The sequence below is a fragment of the Nerophis lumbriciformis genome, linkage group LG01 (assembly GCF_033978685.3).
Source record: "Nerophis lumbriciformis linkage group LG01, RoL_Nlum_v2.1, whole genome shotgun sequence".
Taxonomy (NCBI): Eukaryota; Metazoa; Chordata; class Actinopteri; order Syngnathiformes; family Syngnathidae; genus Nerophis; species Nerophis lumbriciformis.
In genome coordinates, this window is record NC_084548.2 from 51,977,184 (window position 1) to 51,997,672 (window position 20,489).

General features: G+C 41.1%; 2 protein-coding genes across 4 annotated transcripts in view; one reads left to right on the top strand and one right to left on the bottom strand.

The window, feature by feature from the left end:
* wnt10b (wingless-type MMTV integration site family, member 10b) overlaps positions 1-20,489 on the bottom strand; it is a 46,210-nt gene that overhangs the window by 10,318 nt on the left and 15,403 nt on the right. Inside the window, exons 4-5 of one of the 3 annotated variants that reach the window (XM_061985998.2) lie at positions 6,368-6,557; positions 1,032-1,294 (exon numbers count right to left, since the gene is read on the bottom strand). In XM_061985998.2, coding sequence (XP_061841982.1) covers positions 1,032-1,294; positions 6,368-6,557 — 453 coding nt within the window. Of the gene's footprint in view, positions 1-1,016; positions 1,295-1,579; positions 1,736-6,367; positions 6,558-20,489 lie in introns of those variants that run through there. The other 2 variants (XM_061986016.2, XM_061986007.2) reach the window with 2 other exon arrangements.
* On the top strand, positions 7,812-11,181 carry wnt1 (wingless-type MMTV integration site family, member 1). The gene is made up of 4 exons (XM_072916147.1): positions 7,812-7,819; positions 8,846-9,099; positions 9,298-9,563; positions 9,626-11,181. Exons 1-4 carry the CDS (start codon positions 7,812-7,814, stop codon positions 10,115-10,117), a joined length of 1,020 nt encoding a protein of 339 aa, XP_072772248.1. The 3' UTR covers positions 10,118-11,181.

Genomic DNA, 20,489 nt, shown 5'->3' on the forward strand with positions numbered 1-20,489 from the left:
TGTGTGCAATGAATAAATATAATGTACAAGTTACACCTTTTGAATGCAATTACTGAAATAAATCAAGTTTTTCAAAATATTCTAATTTACTGGCTTTTACCTGTATATAATAGTCTCCTTTTCAGGTGAGAGGACGCTAAAGGCAGTGCCTTTAAGGCACGCCCCCAATATTGTTTGTCCGGCTGGAAATTTTGGATATTACAACTTGCCGTAGTTTTGAAGCAATGCATGATGGGAATCCGGATGTTGTGTGTTAGTGTATTAACGTCGGCTGGAATAAACACACGCTGAGAAATAGCTCCGTGCCTGCCTACTTTATGGGTTCTAGATAAACCTATGGATAACGGAGACATATATAATAGTCTCCTTTTCAGGTGAAAGACGACGCTAAAGGCAGTGCCTTTAAGGCACGCCCCCAATATAGTTGTCCGGCTGGAAATCGGGAGATTTTCAGGAGAATGGTTGTCCCGGGAGATTTTCGGGAGAGGCACTGAAATTCGGGAGTCTACCGGAAACTTCGGGAGGGTTGGCAAGTATGACGTAACGTCATATGCAACCCAGCAATGGACATAATGATGTCCATGATGTTTGACTTACAAAAACAATCCAGATTCTTACAGTATACTAAAAACTAATTTTAGTTGGGCTTGTTACACAAAACACAAAAGCGACACAGATTTATAGATCTGAATTCAGGTGACGTTCATTAGTTCAGTCAACTTCTTGGGTCATTCCGAAGCGACCCACCAAAACCAATTTAAAACATTTAAATTGTCTTTTGAGATCCATGAACTGGATCTGGATTAAGATTCTGGTTTAAAGTAATCAACTTATTTGGGTCGTACCAAAGGTAATTAGAATTGGAGGGACATGCGGTAGAAAATGGATGGATGGATGGTTCAGAACTCTTTGAGTTATGTCCATATTAACAACAATCCAAATTCTGGATCTTGAGTTACATCAAGGTGTTTTACCACTAACGCCAAAGTTCTCCCCTCCCCCTCAGCACGCCTCACCCCTGGCTTCCTCACCCCTCTTGAGGATGTCGCTGTGATGCAGCAGCCTGCCCAGGGTCTCCAGGGATGAACAGTTCCAGCGCTGGTCCCTGAGCTGATGCTGGCACTCGTGGATGGCCACCTGGATCCCCTGCAGGGCCGAGGCCGTCACGTCAGGTCTGCGCACGCACATTCTCATCTGACGCTTGCTGAGGCCTGCCAGGCGCAGGCACACGGAGTTGGGGGTTAGCACTGGATCTCCTGCCACCTTCAGGCTGAGGATGTCATTACACAGCACCCTGCAGGGAGGCAGTGCAGAGATACTGATTAAAAAACACGTTTTTTTAAATTGTTAAGGAATTAACTTATTTTATAGCCATTGGTAGTTTTTTTGTTTGTTTGTTTTTACTATATGAAGAACTATCTCGTATATCAAAACACATATAAAGTAGTAAATTGACATTAACATTACTACATAAAATAGATAAAAATGCAATCAAAAGTAAAAATCCATGAAAAATCTGTCTTGCAGTTTTTTCCTTCTATGTTTGAATCTGCACGTTTAACGGCTCAAGTGCACTTACGTTAACGCAGGTAATAATAATAATGCTGTCGCCAAAATCGGACACCTTTCCAAGCGGAGTTTGTTTGATAATTCCATTTTCTTCTGTCGCGTCGTGACATTAAAACACCAGTAAAGATGTCCCCGTCTGCTATGGAGAATTGCACCTTAGAAGATGTTAGAGGGTTATTATCCATGCACCGCCAAAGGAGCGGAGAGTGAAGACAAGAGGACGAGAGGAGCCCTGAAGTTTACAGGAGGAGGAGGAGGAGGAGGAGCGGGGGGGTTGAGGAGGAGGCCCCACGGGCGGCTGTTTGCAAAATATTGGCCACAATTAAAGTTGGATTGTCTGTTTATTAAGTTTTTTTATTTTTTATTTTATAGCACACAGCTCTGTAACAAACAATGCCAGCAGTTGTGTATGGTAACAAACAATCTTAGATATGAAAACAACTACCTAATAGTTTTTTGGGGGAAAAAAGTGTTAATTTTACAAATGTCTGGTAATGAAAAATAATTAATAGTTGATGAAATATAATTTAATATCTAATATTAAATATAATATAATATAATTTCCAAAACCTTGTTAAGTAAGCCCTATGTGTTTTATCAAACAAATTCAAGAGTCAATATTTACCTAGCCTAATAATCAATAATTGATTGAATAACTTACTCAGTAATAATTTATTTATTATTTATCCTAAAAAATATATTTTACTTAGTCTACTAATTATGTTGTTATTTATTATATTCTATCACTAGTAGTTGTTTATTCTAATTTATGTTTTCCTCTTTTCTAGTGCTTTCAAGAGTGTTCTTTTTTTCTTCTTGTCTTGTTACTGAGCTATTGTGATGGAAAAAAAATCCTTTGGGAATCAGTAAAGTTTATCTCAGTCCATCCATCCAATTTTCTACCGCTTGTCCCTTTCGGGGTGGCGGGGTTGCTGGAGCCCATCCCAGCTGCACTCGGGACACACTCTGGACAAGTCGCCACCTCATCACAGAGCCAACATAGTCTATTGTCCAGGATTGAGTGTTGATTAATCATGTCTTGAAGCAAATGAAGCAAATGTTTTTTTGGAATCAATCAATTAGCAGTTGTGCTCTAAAGAACATCAGCAGTATCCAACAGAAGCAGGAGTTCAGAAGATTCAGAGATAGACCCCCCACCCACCCCCACTGGGCAAAAAACAACCAAGTAAATCAATCAATAGACATGTGTGAATTGAATATATACTTCTTGGAGTCCACATGAAGGTGAGGATTCATTTGTTGAATATGTTTTATACAAAGTGAAAAAGAGGTTGTATCTACTGCAGTTATGTAATATACAGTAAATAAGTTGTTTGACAGGGCCGACATAAGTCAGCCTCATGTTAGCAGGCATGCGGATGCATTACTTTTTTACACCTTTCTTTCTTCTGGAGGTCAATTTCTGGCATGTTGTACTTCATCTCTCCATATTAAACTTTTTATTTTTTGAAGTTATAGAGTGCCAAAATAATCTCTCTGTACCATATATAAGGACGGACTAATAGAAACACTGCACAATACAAAATGTACCATTTGAAAATGTATTAATTGTCGATGTGTTTTTGTGCTATGATGTCACACTGTTATACACATCAGTCAGTCTGTGGTTTCAGCAATATTTTCTCAAGGGACAATACTATAGAAATTGAACTTAAAACATAAATTAAAAGTAGTCAGTGCACAGCAGTTCTGCCTGCATTGCCACTCAATCACCTTTAACTTCCTCACCAAGGCACCTGTCATCTTGGAAGTGTGTTCAGGGAATCAAATGTTTCCCTCAATGAGCCGCAGCTGCAGCACCAGCAACAGCCTCGCACCACCATGCTTGACTTGTAAGACTTGCAAGACGCTATTACTTGTATGTGCCAACTATCTAGACTATAATGTCTCTTTTATGTTGACTCTTTCAGTTGACTCAATCTATTGCAGGGATATTCAACTAAATTGTTCTGGGGGCTACACATTTCCATAAAGTTAAGGACTGGGGGCCAGACTTCTCTTTTCAATATTGTCTTATTTTGTATATTTTCTGAGAACCATGATTTTGGCCGATTTATTTTATCAGAGTTACAGGACCGCTCTGCAAAGATCATCTCTCTGACAGCATTCTAGTGTTTTTAAGAATCTGCTGCAAAAATGTGAGTCTCTCACAATCTTTTTAACTGACCAGAGGGCCAACTGATGGAAAAAGAGAGGACCTAAAATGGAACCTTAAGGAATGGTAGTGTAACTAAAGAAGTTGAACTACAGACTGCATAAGTAAACACGTTACAGCAACACCTTAGTTACATAAATCACATTACAAAAAAAATGTAAGGGCCAAAAAGGAGGACTTAAAGGGGTGCCCTGAGGAACGCCTCAGATGTGTAAATCCTGAAGTGTTCTATGTTTGCTGGCAAGGTTAAAATGTCAATACAAGGCTCTGCCAATGTGTTTACAGTGGTCCGAGTTCCTCTAGACAACAGAAGCATTCTATAGTGTTTTTAGGATTTTGCTACGAAAATGTGTGTCTCCCAAGTTTTGACCTGAACTCAGGGGCCAGTATAGTGTCATTCCCGGGCCAGATTTGGCCCCTGGGCCGCCAGTTGAAAGCACTGCAATACAAACTGTACACTGACTATCTAAGTATATCCAAGTTAGTTTTTGATTGAGAAGATATACCGCAATAACAATGCTGGCTGAAATTCACCTTTGAAACATACTGTATATACTGTACGTCAAACTCAGTCAATCATAAGATACATCAATATCTTCTGTTGCTCATTTTTGCATGATGAGTTATGTAAATTGGCATACAAGCACACTGTTAACAGTCAGGAGCTCTACTTGTATAAAATGAACAGTATAGATTGTGATAACGTGCAGCAATTTATTTATATTATAAGGATTTAATTTGAATTGAGCTAAATTAGAAGTGAAACAAAATTAAGCAAACACTGACGGCATATATTAAATTTCATACCGAGGTATATTACAGCTCTGAGTCGTCCCATCTCTTTTCTCCTTTCTGTGGGCCCATGCGTCTGTGCGTAAAAGTTCATCTCCACTTTTACGCACAAGCTTCACGAAGGCACTGACGTCTGCTTTTGCAAAATGTTGAAAACAATCATCAATTACAACTTTTTTAAGGCCCAGAACGAACCCATGTGAGTACTTTGTTGATGAAAGCGTGAAGAAGATGGATGAATGAGAGGGGGTTAGATGCCACTGTACGAGAGGGAGGCAGCAGCAGGCAAGCGGCTCCTCACAGACAATACACCCCGATGCGCCCCCCCCTAATACCGCCAACCACCTCCATCAGAGCGACAACTTCACTTTGTCATCCCAAAGTCTTTATTTCAGAGAATGTATACATTAGGGGGATAATAAAGTTCCATAGGATTCTTTCAAACTTGGCTGCGATGCATAATGAGCTGTCATCTAGAAGGAGCACAGGTGCATGCAGCTGCAGGAATGTACCAGGTGACACGCACCAAAACAAGTGAGCCTATAAAAAAGCCGTGAACGCACACTTTGGTATAAAATGAAGTTTAACCCCCCCTGAACACGGCAAGCATAGTGACACCAATTCATCTAATCTCCTTCCATTCCCTAAGCTGCAGCAATGAAAAGTGCATTAGCATTCTGCCTTGGCGTGTATATCTAAGTGGCTTAAAAAGTGATTTGAAGTTGATTTGTATATAAAAGGCTCCCCCCTTTATCCGGATTGGAGCTAATCTGCTCGGTGTCACATGACTGCTCAAGGAAGCCCCGTTTGAGCACCTTCATATAGGCTGCACTATATGGAGGCTGACTGTCATTAAAGCCTCTTTACAAAAGCCCACTTCCTTTTTTTACTGTCACCACTAATGCATTAATATGGAAGTATGCAAATCGGGCAGATAAGTGTCACACACTAAGAAGAAGAAGTTACAGAGATGCTCCAAAGTGCACGCATGCATCGAGGGAGGTCTGCAAGCCAAATGTCCTCTCTTGTTGCTGCAGGTCCAGCACATCAAACATGTGATTGGACACACTGTATTTATACAAACAAAGTTTGGTTGCACACATGCACAGAGAGAGCATGTATTAATGGTGAAGAGACGAGGAGATGCGGTTAAGGAGTTGGCGAATCCAACCACTGGGTTTAAAATGGTCATTTTTTCTAGATGTCTCATATTGAGCTGTAACATCTGCAGCAGGACATCACCTTCCCTGCAAGACTGCATATGCATGGAGATGGCAAAACATTCCCAGCGTGGACTGAATGCCGACCGTGAGATTCCGCAAATAATATGGGCAATATACCAGGGATTGCCCCCATTACCCCTCCCTACCCCCGCCTCGCTCTCTTTTCTGCACAGTTGTGTTTCCTTATTCATTGTGCGCCCTATGAAGCGCATTAACTATCCCTCCCTCCAATCCTATTGAAAAGGCTCCGAGGAAGAGAGAGAAGGGGAAAAAAAAGACAGAGGGAGATGTGAGCAGCAAATCCCTTTTTTATTCCCCCTCGTAGCACTCAATAAGAGAAGAATGTGTTGCCTATCTGGTGTCACCACGGAGGGGATCAAGTCTGCGGGACTGTCCCACGCGTTCCACGCACCGTGCAGAGCATCACTCAGAGGGACACACTGAGGACTGCAGCATCCTTTGCGTGCGTGGACTCTTCATCCTTCTTCCATCCATTCAAGTTATAGGGGACCGGTGAGTATATATGTGCATGTGCCTTGCTGCATCAGATGATTTGTTATGTCTTTGTAATAATAAACACATTCTGCAAAATGAAGAGTGATTGAACCTTTTGTTTTCTCCTGCTGCAAGGTGCATGATCAATAAAAGGGCGAGATGAGGAGTTTGGCGCTTCTGCTGGGTGTGAAAGCCGCATGCATCCTCCTGGTGTCGTCGCTCTCTGGCACCGGGGCCGTCAACAACAGTGGTCGCTGGTGGTGAGTGCACGTCCCCATCAGCTGTGCACGCTCTGCATCCTGCTGCATGTGAAGAGAGAAGTTATTTCACGCTGCCTGCAACATAGTTTCATTGCAGGCTCCAAGACTTAATGTGTTAGTTTTGGCTCTAGTCACTTTAAACAAGAAGCAACCACACGAGCTTGTCTGTTTCCAAACTATGTGCATTAATGGACACTGCAGATCAATTACCTTGACAATTGTTTCCTTTTTAGCCCATTTTTTTCCCTCACAATTTTTGTCAAGATACTAAAATATGGACTACATCAGATCCGAATTCATTTAATTGCCGAATTAAATCCCACAATCTCAACAAGGCTCATTAATTAAATAGTGTCTGAAAGTGCACAATATAGCATTGAAAGAAACATATAGATAAATAGATAGTACTTTATTGATTCCTTCACAAGAGTTGCCTCAGGAACTCTCCAGTGTACAGAATTGAGATCGAATTTAAAAAGTAAAAAGTAAATAATAGGGGTATAAATGAAAATAAAATAGAAAATATTACAATAAGAATAAAAATAAAAAGCAACAATAAGAATAAAAATATAACAGTAAAAATAAGAATATAACAAGAGAAACTAGGCAGTAGTGACCATGTTATGAAAATGTATTGCACTGTTAATTGCACTGTTTTTTGTTGTATAAACCAAGTAATGTTGTTACATTACATGGTTTATGTTTTTTTCAGGCTAGTTGGTTTTAGGACATTATGATATTTAATAAAATAATTATTATAATTAGACACACTTTATTGATCCACAAGATTCAAATATGATCACAATTACAAGAAGAAAAAAATGATTAAAAGAACACTTTAAAAAACACACTAACAATATCTAATACCAACCATGCAAACAACGATTGAATAAAATTAGAAAATGATGTGTATGACATCTTGTTAATATATTCAATACCCTCAAGGGATTATGTATTGCATTAATTATTAAGAATCAATTGTGTTCGAAATAAATTGGTGATCTAAATTGATTAGATTTAGAATAAAATAAATTAAACAAGTAATTAACTTAATTACGAAAATAATGGAATAATTAATTAACCAATTTAATAAATTAGTCAAAAACAATTAAGTGTGCTTAGTTTTCTGAAATTACAAGCCTTAAAACCGTTTCCAGTTAATAAAACATCCAAAAAGGATTGTAGCAATTATTAATACAACTCAGCTCTGCCCTCAGCTGGTCATTCATAAAAAGAGACAACTATTACACAGTAGATCACGTTTTGTTGACCTCAAAGTACATATTTAAAAAAAGCATGATCAGGTATACTTAAAAATTAAAAACACGTGGTCCAACCCAAAGGTGTCCGAAGGACGCACATTTTGCACCCTTCTTCCCTCGTTTCAATTAAATACATGCTGTATGAGAATATTACAAATAGGGGTTAAACCCGCATTGAAAAGAAGAAAATTGTAAAAGAAAAGTTGAAATGTTACAAAACATCACACTGATACTTGAAAACTATTTGTCAAAAAATAACGAGTTAACTCATATGTGATTATAATCACAAAAGAATATCGCATTAATCATGAACACACTTTGATTAATCGTGCTTTTTTTTTTTTTTTGACCTTTCTAGCTCTTTTTCCTTACACGCTTTACGGACAGTGATCAGATTACTGCCTATGTCAGTAGAGAAACAAGTGAGGGGACTTCGACTGATGTGCTCGCTGGCAAATTTCACTCCAAATTCCAGCCTGAAAGTACTTTAGATAAAACTGTTACCATGTTTTGTGCCATAAATGACATGTATTCAAGTAAAACGTTTAAAAACGTTTCTGGATGACATTCAATACAGTTGCATTTTATTACAAATAGTAGTTTTTTAAGCAAATTTTAATTATGCAAGCAAGCCTGTGATTAATCATGAATAATCCAATAAAATAATATGATTAATCTGATTTAAAAATATATATATATCAGCCTTAATATAGGTATATTTAACATATACAATTTATTGTTTTTTGAGTGTTTGATAGACAAAATATGTAAAATATCAAAGAAGCCCCTGTAGCTGCATCCTTCCATGTGTTGATAAACGTTTGGACTCCTTCAGTCTAACAATCAGTGCAAGGTAGAAAAATAGGATTTTCCAAAGTGTCTTGGTAGGATTAGTCTAGTAAATAAAGAGGTGTGTCCCAAAACTTTTGCCCATACAATGTATCTGAAATATTGGAAAAAGAGTAAAAACAATACATATTTTTGTTGTTGACATGCACAGTCCAACATTTGGAACTTGTGTGCATTTTCCCTAAAGCAACTCTTGCTGTTATTTCTCCTTCGCCATAGGGGAGTTGTCAACGTGGCCGCCTCATCCAACCTTCTTACCAATTCCAAGAATGTACAATTGGTCCTGGACCCGAGCCTGGCCCTGTTGAGTCGACGCCAGCGTCGGCTGATTCGGCAGAATCCTGGCATCTTGCACGCCATCACTGCTGGACTGCACACGGCCATAAAGGAGTGCAAGTGGCAGTTCCGCAACCGCCGCTGGAACTGCCCGACCACCCACAGCCCGGCCGTATTTGGCAAAATTGTCAACCGTGGTAAGTCTCTCTCGTTTCTTGATCTTGGGATGAATCCAAATTGTTTGTTTATATGAAAATACCCATTTTGTTAAGCGTGTTATGGGTATTATGGGATGATGGTGGACAGGTGGTGTGCAACATGGCCTCCGTTTCAGTCTGTTCTCTCTTGCTTGGGGTTGTGATGTAGGTTCTGACGGCAAGTCTTGCTTTCTTCAGGCTGCAGGGAGACAGCCTTCGTGTTCGCCATCACCAGCGCAGGCGTGACCCACGCGGTGGCTCGCTCCTGCTCAGAAGGTGCCATAGAATCGTGCACTTGCGATTACCGCCGCAGAGGTTTAGGGGGCCCCGACTGGCACTGGGGGGGCTGCAGCGACAATGTGGACTTTGGGAGGGTTTTTAGCCGTGAGTTTGTGGATTCCAGTGAGAGAGGACGAGATCTGCGCTACCTCACCAATGTGCACAATAACGAGGCGGGAAGAATGGTATGGAATGTCTTTTTGTTGGGAAGTACTTGATTAGTGATTGTGGTCTCCTCTCTGTGCAGATGGTGTCCTCAGAGATGCGTCAGGAGTGCAAGTGTCACGGCATGTCAGGCTCCTGCACCGTTCGCACTTGTTGGATGCGCCTTCCAAGCTTCCGCACCATCGGGGACTTCCTAAAGGACCGCTTCGACGGCGCATCCCGAGTCGTTTACGCAAACAAGGGTAGCAACCGTGCCTCGCACCGAGCAGACCCTCGCCACTTGGAACCGGAAAACCCTGCTCATAAACCCCCTTCCGCTATGGACTTGGTCTACTTTGAGAAATCACCAAACTTTTGCTCCTACAACGGCAAAACTGGCACTTTGGGAACTTCTGGTAGAGCGTGCAACAGCTCTTCTCCAGGTCTTGATGGATGCGAGCTGCTCTGCTGCGGGCGCGGGTTTAAGACCCAGGCCGAGAGCATCACGGAGCGGTGCAACTGTACATTCCACTGGTGCTGCCATGTCAGCTGTTTGAACTGCACCAGTACTCGAACGTTACATCATTGTCTATGATTACGGTATGGCAAAGGATACAGAAAGGAGGGTTATTTAGACAAATAAGTGTCAGAACTTCTTAGGAATGAAATAGCTGACAAAGGAAGTCACAAATATACAGGTGGTTGCTATCAAATAGAAGCTGGAAAAGCTTAAACTGTCAGGGAAATGTATCACCAAAAAGTCAATCAGTAAAGAAATGCACAAATATAAAAACAGGGTATATAAGCAGTAGATGCTAGCTCCTTTTCTTTAATGCTCAAAGGTATGCCTCTGAATTTAGAAGAGGTGACGTGAGACAGACAGCCTCTCTATATTGTTGGACATGCACGGTATTCTCAAAAAGGGTTATACAATTTATTATTTGTTTTACAAAGGTTTGACTTCTTTTACTTAAATCTATGAACGTGGGCCCAGCTTTAAATGTCCCCACCACGTTGCGATTTTCTCTTGATATTTCATATGTAGCTGCACCTTCACCTCAACTGCAATCTGCTCCTTTGACTCACCGCAACACAGTCCAGATGCTAAATGACAGGGACTGCTACCCGCCAAGGAAAACTTAAACTGACCAACTCTTTTGAGGGACATGGACATGAATGTATTATCTAAACAGTACTGACTATAATGTAATAGCATAGATGTGATTAGGCCTACATAATTATCCCATAATCTGCATAATCTAACTCTGAGGTATGCAATGAAAGAGATACACACTTGATTAAAACAAACATTTCATACTGTGCATCAGCTAAGAGAACCAAAACACTGTAAATATAAAAATATATGAATATATTTATGAGGTCATTGCTTGGTTTATTAAATAATATGTACCCATCAGAGAAAATGTAAGTACTTAAATCAGTATTTTGATTTTGACTTTTTTAATGTTGTTATTTTTTTAGTACTTTAGCTGACATAATACTCTTACAAGGAACAGTATAGCACCACTTCTTGTGTTTTTGTCATGCACTGAATACAAACCTGTTTTGTTTTTTTACCAGTGTAAATGTATAAAAAAAAAATATTTATTTCTAATGATTTTTATATATAGTAAGATGTAAGAGGCGCTGCGCTTTAGGGTATACAATGGTGTAGATGGTATTTTGATTTGTATTGTACGATCAAACAATAAAGTCTATATTTTCACTTAGTTTGTGTTCATATTTCGTTTTGGTGGCATTTACCCACCCAACCACGTGAACATAGAAGTCTGTCCCCGGGTGTCCTGTGTTTAATCCTATTAACAGCAGCACCAAAGCTCACAAAACATCCATGCATCTGTGCTCTTCAATGAAGATGAACCAGCTTATCCAGACACATATACATTGATCTCATACAGCACAACGTTTTGCTTAATTTTAAAGTATTCAATTGTATGAACACTGAACCCTCCAACCCTTGGCAACGCTATGAACCACGGGTCTTTGGAAAGCTTATTCTCCTGCCAGGGTACCCATGGACCACCATCAACAAGGCTGCAAATGCAAGAAAAAAAATAAATGAAAATGCTCTTTTGTTTGTGCAGGGATTTGCAAAGAAGTGTGAGTGGGCATTGATGGGATGTGTCTCTCTGTGATATTTAGGGCTCAAATAGGGTGATTCAGTCCATCTAATTTTGTGAGAAAATAAGTAAAGGTGTTGAGAAGAAGGGCTGATTTTAAGAACGGGAGAGAGCAGAGTTCAAATGGCAGGCATGAGAGTGAGGTGGGCGTGTTGGAGGAGGAGGGGGTGATGCCTGTGGGATTGCTAAGGAGTCAGTGATAATTAGCTCAATTAGTGACAAAGGCAGTGTAATAAATACCGACTTAGTGTCTGGGTCCCTGCTGGCCTCTCCCTGCGCAGCCTGCGATGTGGCCCTGGCCTGATGGACAATTCATTAAACTGACAAAATACCCCACCGTCCAGGCGTGACGCAGCGAGTTAGCACCCTACAGGCCCGGCTCATTGTTCTAATTGTCTGGGCTGGAGTCACTTTGTGGCCACCTCCTACTTCACCCACCCCGCCTTCACACTCCAGCCTTCAGAGAAGCAATGGAGTTAATGCCCCTACCTTACTGTGTAAGTAGGTGATCGGCAGGTTTGGAAAAAAAAAAGCAGCGAGAGTTCCTCGGGGTGGGGCGGCCAGCGGGGGAAGGCGACGGGATTAGCGAATGGAGGTTGCCTGGGAGTGCTGGGAGCAGCTCCGATCGGAATGTAGGAGAGATGAGTCCAGAAGCTCGGATGCGGGACAAAGCGAGAGTTAATAAGGAAAGATTGAAGGGCCTGGCGACAATAGGCTGCCACCCGAGTCGAGATGAAATTGCTTCCGAGGATTATTGGGAGCAAGTGTGAGGCTTTGTGTGTGTGTCTGTGTGTGTGTTTGGTTGGGCATTTGTGTGTTTGTGCTGCAGTGTGTGTGTGTGTGTGTACAGGGGCAGGGGGAGTACTGGATTGATGGCTGCCCCTTTGGTTGGGGAGCAGGGGACCATCGGAGGCTAACCGGCTGTTCCCACAGTCTGTTCTGCTGCAGCCACCTTTGACACACGGGCTTGCCAGGCGGCAAGCAGGCAGCTGTGGTAAGAAGGCCGCTGTCCAGAACAACTAAACTGTCACTGAACGACCAGAGGAGTTAGGAAGAGTAACAAAGTGATGGGGGAAACAAAAGAACCAGATGAAGAAATTGTTTTCAATCATTCATGAGACTCCATCACTTCGTTGTAACACAGTCCCATCAAGACTAGAAGGCGTTTATGACTCATGCTTGAGCAGTTATATTACAGATGATGATACACCACAGCAGTTCCACATTAGAATTCCTTCGTAAATCACGGAAGTGTATTTGCTGTTGGGTGGAGTGGGCTCCAATTTGAAGGAGGTAAGGATGATTAGAATTCCATAGTTGGTTTGGGTCGTTGTACTGAATGATGGACCGCTGAGTGTGGATGTAAAGGACACGGTAGGGCAGGAACTATCGGACAGGATTATCAACTGGCGGGCCGGGGGCCAAATTCGACCTGGGACAACATACCAGCCCCCGAGTTCAGTTCAAGACTTGGGAGACAAACATTTTTGCAGCAAAATTCCTAAAAACACTAGAGTGCTCCTGGACTTGGATCACTATAAAAAACATTGCCAGATTCTTGCATTGACATTTTAACGTTGCTCGCAAACAGTGTTGGGTTAGTTACTGAAAACCAGTAACTAGTTACAGTTACTAGTTACTTTATTTCAAAAGTAACTCAGTTACTAACTCAGTTACTTACACCAAAAAGTAATGCGTTACTGTGAAAAGTAACTATTTAGTTACTTATTTTTTTCTCCTTTTTTTAAGGCTCCCATTAATGCCCTTTTAGCCTTCGTTTCAGTACTGTTATTGCACTGGAGAATAATACAATGTGTTGATCAACTTGACATGCATTTGCATCACTGAACTCTGCTAAGCAATGTGGTCTACATACAACACACAAAGACAAAGATATGTTTCAAAGGGCCAATTTATTTCAGGCCACAACAAATTGACAAAACTATTTGAAATAGCTGCAACATAACATACATAAGTAACAAACCGCATAATAACAACATAGCTGTAAAGCTGGCTTCACCCAAGGAAGGCACGCATGACATACACAAAGCCTAATCAGGCATTTTTTTTCTCTCAAGGAATTGTGAAATAAAATCATGTATTCAGGAGATCAACACTGTAGTGAAGCCCAGAAGACTCTACACATTTCCCCAGTTTTAGTTTAGAGAAAATGAAAGATTGGCCTGGCCCACTAGCATCCCTCTTTATGTTTGTGAACTTTATAGTCTATACATTTAGAGTGATGTGATAATCAAACACTCTAGAAGTCTAGAATGAAATAGTATATAAGAGAATTGACAGTGTGTACCTTCAATGATGAGCAGAGGCAGAGTTTGGAGTGTTTTCTTTAGCTCGCTTTCCATGTTTATGTACTCACTGTCCAGGTACTTGGAACATGTTTTCTGTGCCATTTGTTGTTTGACGCCGGTATCATGCTATTTAGCTGCCAGAAAACGGGTGACTCCACTGTAGAAATAGCCTGCATGTCTTCTAGCACATACGCTGCAATGGCTCTATCAATGTTGTCCTGGCTAGCATTGCCTCCGTTAATATCCTTAGGTGGAGGTGAAGTGGCATCGGAGTCTGTGTCTCTCTTTACTAGCTTCGTCAAAGCATGTTGCTTATGTGGCGTGGCGAAGTTGGGAGAGTGGCCGTGCCAGCAATCTGAGGGTTACTGGTTCAATCCTCACCTTCTACCATCCTAGTCACGTCCGTTGTGTCCTTGAGCAAGACACTTCAACCTTGCTCCTGATGGGTCCTGGTTAGTGCCTTGCATGGCAGCTCCCGCCATCAGTGTGTGAATGTGTGTGTGAATGGGTGAATGTGGAAATAGTGTCAAAGCGCTTTGAGTTCCTGAAAAAGGTAGAAAAGCTATACAAGTATAACCCATTTACATTTATGTAGCTGTTTCAGAAGATTTGAATTGCTGTTTTGGGCAGTATTCCCGGGTGCGGTCACTGTTGCTACTCACTGCTCCCCTCACCTCCCAGGGGGTGATCAAGGGTGATGGGTCAAATGCAGAGAATAATTTCACCACACCTAGTGTGTGTGTGACAATCATTGTCACTTTAACTTTAAGTAGATGGGATCTTTGATCCAAGACACAACTTACATTTAACTAAAATGTTATTTTCTTTGTGCTCGACAAAAGAAAAGTAGTGACAATGTATCCATGTTAAGAGTGTGAATGTTGTCTGTCTATCTGTGTTGGTCCTGCGATGAGGTGGCGACTTGTCCAGGGTGTACCCCGCCTTCCGCCCGATTGTAGCTGAGATAGGCTCCAGCGCCCCCCGCGACCCCAAAGGGAATAAGCGGTAGAAAATGGATGGATGGATGGATGAGAGTAGCGTGTGTGTGTGTGTGTGTGGCCCTTTAAGAAATGACAGCATGTGAGGTGAGTGACGTCAGTGAGTGAGTGGGCGAGAGAGGTGAGGGAGCGCAACAGAGTGAATGCGTGCAGGTGCTCTAGCTTGGTGGATGGCTACGTGCAAGACACCAATAAAGTCACAAAATTGCAACAAACCGCCGGCCTCGTCATTCACCCTCGAGCCCGGAGCTGTAAAGACCCACTGCCGGGTAAAGTGAAGGGTGTTAGCCCCGAAGTACATAGGCCCTGGAGGAACGTCTCCCCTGCGCTCCGCTCCTCGGTCGAGGAAAGCACGCCTTTTATTTTCCTTGTGAGACAGAAGGACGACACTTCTTCTGTTTCTAGCCGATACTACATTAAAAAATAACGTAAAATAACGCAGTAACGCATCATGTAGTAACGGTAACTGAGTTACTGGATATAAAAAAATAACGCGTTAGATTACTAGTTACCGCCGAAACTAACGGCGTTACAGTAACGCGTTAGTCCCAACACTGCTCGCAAACATAGAACACTGCGGGTTCAAACTTTTAATTTAAACAACTGAGGCGTTCCTCAAGGTACCCCTTCAAGTCCTCTCCTTTTTTTTGGCATGTACAATTTTTTAAATGAGATTTATGTAACTAAGGTGTTGCTGTAGCTTGTTAACTTCAAAGGGAATTTGTTTAACTTCTTTAGTTATACTAGCAGTGTTCATAAAGGTTTATTTTAGGTCCTTTGTTTTTCATCATTTGGGCTTTCCACCTGGTGGCCTGCGAGTTCAGATAAACAAACTTGTGAGTAGGGCTGGGCGATATATTGAATATACTCGATATATCGTGGGTTGGTCTCTGTGCGATATAGAAAATGACTATATTGTGATATTCGAGTATACGTTCTCACGCAGTTGCTTTTAGCTGCGGGCATTACACTTCAGGCGTTTCTCACTCTTTCCTGTCTCTCCTTCTCACAGAGTGGTAAAAGAAGTGCACCTTCTTACATATGTCACATACTGTCGCGCGTGCAACGTCATACACTCTCGCGGAGCAGAGAGGTAACGGCATGGTAACGTTAGCTGTGATGCTAGCGGAGTGTTGCGAGTGGTAATACGAGAGAAAGAAAGTGCCAATCTGGTAACAAATGAAGGAAGAATAATTAATTCCCAAGAAAAACAGCAGGGGATCCATTGTCTGGCGGTGGTTTGGCTTCAAACGGGAATATGTTAAACAGACAACCTTAATTTGTCAAGTATGCGGCAAAAGCGTTGCTACAAAAAGTAGCAGCTCTACTAATGTAGCATCATTTGAAAAGTCACCCGCTAGAGAATGAAGAGTGCTTGAAACTCCGCATGTCAACATCTCCGTTCGGTGCCACACCCACAAAATGCCCAAGCAACCACTTCCACATCAACATCGTATGAAAAAAATAGTCAAAAAGAGAAGGCAATAACATCCGCAGTAACCTACCACATAGCGAAGGACATACACAATTTGATTTCCTATTATGCAGCCAATTTTTATATTACATTTTGTGAAATATCTTGTGTGACATCAAGCACAAATGTGCACTTTATTTGTTTTTAACTATTGTAGTGGCGTTCTGTACAAAAAGTGCACTTAATTTAGTGTTGTTTTGATATGTCATCTTAGTGACATCATGCACAAAAGTGCACTAATAGCTTGTTTTAAAATGTCTCTGACAATCTTGCACTTTCTGTTTTGAAATTACATGAATGTTTGTGCCACTGCTTAATAACTGTTTAATAAATACAGTTTTGGTAAATTGACTTAGTTGTGATTTCCCACTCTGCATGAAAGTTTAACATTAGCATATATTAATGCAGTATGAACAAGAATGTTTTAATGTAGACACATAGAATCATCATACTGGTGTGATTATATGCATCAAGTGTTAATTCAAGGCTAAGTCAAAATATCGAGATATATATCATGTATCGTGACCTGGCCTAAAAATATCGAGACATTAATAAAAGGCCATATCGCCCAGCCCTACTTGTGAGTGACGCACATTTTTGCAGAAGATTCTTAAAAACATGTGCCGTCATGGAGATGATCTTTGACTAGGTGTTTTGCAGAAGTTTCTTTGAGACAGAAAAGCGCTCCTGTAACTCTGATAAAATTAATATATCAAAATCAATGTCTATTGTAGAGGATGCTGGTTCTCTGGAATATACAAAATAGGACTAATGGTGAAGGGAAAAGTCCAGCAGGTCCTTTGCTTTCTGGAAATGTGGCCCCCAGATCTATTTAGTTGAATATCCCTGCTATAGGAAAGTGTGCTGAATGATGGGATCGTTATTACTGAAACAACAATTAAATGTGCAGTAAGTCAAAACGTAACAAAAAAATGTCAAAATTTGTCACAATTAGAAGTTGTAAAAATTGGTTGTGACTAGCAAATTACATGGTGCTTATGCTGTCAATCACAGCTGTCTCACACAAATGCACATGCTTGTCACACATTTATATACACAAAAGAAATCATCAAGAATTTAAATATTTTAAAAACGTAAAGACATGCACCTGGGGATAGGTTGATTGGCAACACTAAATTGGCCCTAATGTGTGAATGTGAGTGTGAATGTTGTTTGTTTATCTATGTTGGCTCTGCGATGAGGTGGCGACTTGTCCAGGGTGTACACCGCCTTCCGCCCGAATGCAACTGAGATAGGCTCCAGCACCCCCCGCGACCCCGTAAGGGACAAGCGGTAGAAGATGGATGGATGGATGGATGGATGCTGTGGTGGTTGGTATGTTCATGTTGGACCAGCAGGTGAAATCATACCCTTTTTTAAACACTGCTTACATAGTCGGACCAGGAAGAGGGCAGGATATAATCCTTGCATCCCATTCGGATGTTAGCAAACTGCAGCAAACAGCTTTTTAAAGTACTCATGGAGAATTTGTTTGAAGACTCTCGTCACATTTTGGCAACCATTTGTTATTACAGTATATCTTCTCAAGGGACAATACCATATAAATAACGTTTCCATATACTTTAGAGTAGTCTGTGTACCGCTTGTATAGCAGCATAGATTTGCTATCCACTGAAAATCTCTCAACAGACAGTCATTATTGTCCAAATAGTTGGCAATGTAGGTAAGTAGCCAAATAATTGTGTATTAACTACAGTCAAGCATGTTGGTGGTAAAGCCATGGTCTGGGGCTGCATGAGCACTTAGGCTCATTCCGAATTCTCCTTCTTACCCCTTCCTCCTTCTTCTTAAACCTCTCTCCTAGCTTTAGCATCTAGTGTCATGGCGAAGTGTTGAAAATACACCCTTTGGCAATCAGATGTTGCTCGAGTTTTGCTACGTCATCAACCGTCGCCGTTTGTTGGCAGTGACGTAAAGCAGATGCGACAAATGTTTGTTTACTTTCAAGATGCCGTCGCACGGGATGTTTGGCTTTGTTTGGTCTCTTTTTTTCTTTCGCTTGTCTGCATCAAGTAGAAAACAGACTTTTTTGCTGTCGTTTCTGAAGCGGATCATTATTGCGTGTGCCCTTCAGGAAAAAAAGCATCTGATAGTTTTGCCGTTACACGTTGGTCTCACGTGTGTTTCCAGACACGATGGCAAAAGGTGAATGTAACGTACAGACTTTTTACGAACTAGATCATGTTACATTACTGATGAGGCAGGAAACAAGCAATGCAGTTCTCAGAAGCAATAACCTACGGTAGCTTAAACTGTTGCTCGCTTGTGGGAACGAGTGTTTAAAACATACAATAAACAATTGAAAACGTGGCTTATGTGGCTGTACAGTTATTTTTTTTTACATTGATGAAACAAATACAATAGTAACTGCTACTTTTAGCAATATATACTGGAACGTAACAGTTTTAGGAAGCGATAAAAAATACAACAAACAATTAAAAAATTGCCAATATTTACTTGGAGTAGCAACGGATGAACATCTGAACAAAACCATTAGCGTCATTATTATAAAAATCAGTAATTAAGCATTTTACTTACACTTGTAGGCTTTTCTTGGTTTGTTTTCTGCCATCGTTTTTTTAACATGCATAGTGTAAATTTCTCCTCTCTCTAGATATCCTAGGAAGGTCCCCGAGCTCACTTTGTTTAGAGAGCTCTGTGACCCTCACACTTGGCCCTTCCCCCTGACGGCGATATCGGATGCCACTTGATTGACGTGAACACGCAAAACCAAGAGGGAAGGGCTAAAACAAGGGGTAAGGGTGAGTATTTCGGATTGAGCTTAAATGAGGTAAACCTGAATTCCAGAGTGGACTGTGACATTATGAGTAGTGTTGGGACTAACACGTTACAAAGTAATACGTTACTGTAACGCCGTTATTTTCGGCGGTAACTAGTAGTCTAATGCGTTATTTTTTATATTCAGTAACTCAGTTACCGTTACTACATGATGCGTTACTGCGTAATTTTACGTTATTTTTTATGTGGTATCGGCGATAAAGTGAGAAGATCTGAGTGTGTTTTATTGGAGAGCTGCAGTGTCGTCCTTCTGATTCTTCCTGTCTCACAAGCCAGAGAAGAGAGAGGCCGCTGTGTGTCAGGGGGTGTGGGGGGGTTGTATGTGGCGTGTCTGTGTTTACTAACAAGACATCATGGCGGAGCAGAAGTCGAGTTTCTTAACATCAAGATATTCTCACTACTTTTCTTTTGTCAAGCACAAAGAAAATAACATTTTAGTTAAATGTAAGTTGTGTCTTGGATCAAAGATCCTATTTACTGCCCAAAACAGCAATTAACATGCTTCGACAAAGCTAGTACAGAGAAACACACTTCACCTCCACCTCCACCTCCACCTAAGAAACAGCGGCTGGATTTTAACGGAGGGACTGCTAGCCAGGACAACATTGATAGAGCCATTGCAGCGTATGTGCTAGAAGACATGCAGGCTATGTCTACAGTGGAGTAACCCGATTTCAGGCAGCTGGACACAGTGGACAGTGAGTACATAAACATGGAAAGCGAGCTAAAGAAAACACTCAAAATTCTGCCTCTGCTCATTATTCAGCACTGAAGGTACACACACTCTGTCAATTCTCTTATATACTCTTTCATTCTGGACTTCCAGAGTGTTTGATTATCACATCACTCTAAATGCATAGACTATAAAGTTCACAAACATAAAGAGGGATCTTAGTGGGCCAGGCCAATTTTTCCTTTTCTCTAAACTAAAACTGGGGAAATGCGTAGAACGTTCTGGGCTTCAGTACAGTGTTGATCTCCTGAAGACATGATTTTATTTCACAATTCCTTGAGAGAAAAAAAGGGCTGGTTAGGCGTGTGTATAGCAGTATGCAGAGGTGTGGACTCGAGTCACATGACTTGGACTCGAATCAGACTCGAGTCATGAATTTGATGACTTTAGACTCGACTTGACAAAATGTAAAAAGACTTGCAACTCGACTTAGACTTTAACATCAATGACTTGTGACTTCACTTGGACTTGAGCCTTTTGAATTGACATGAC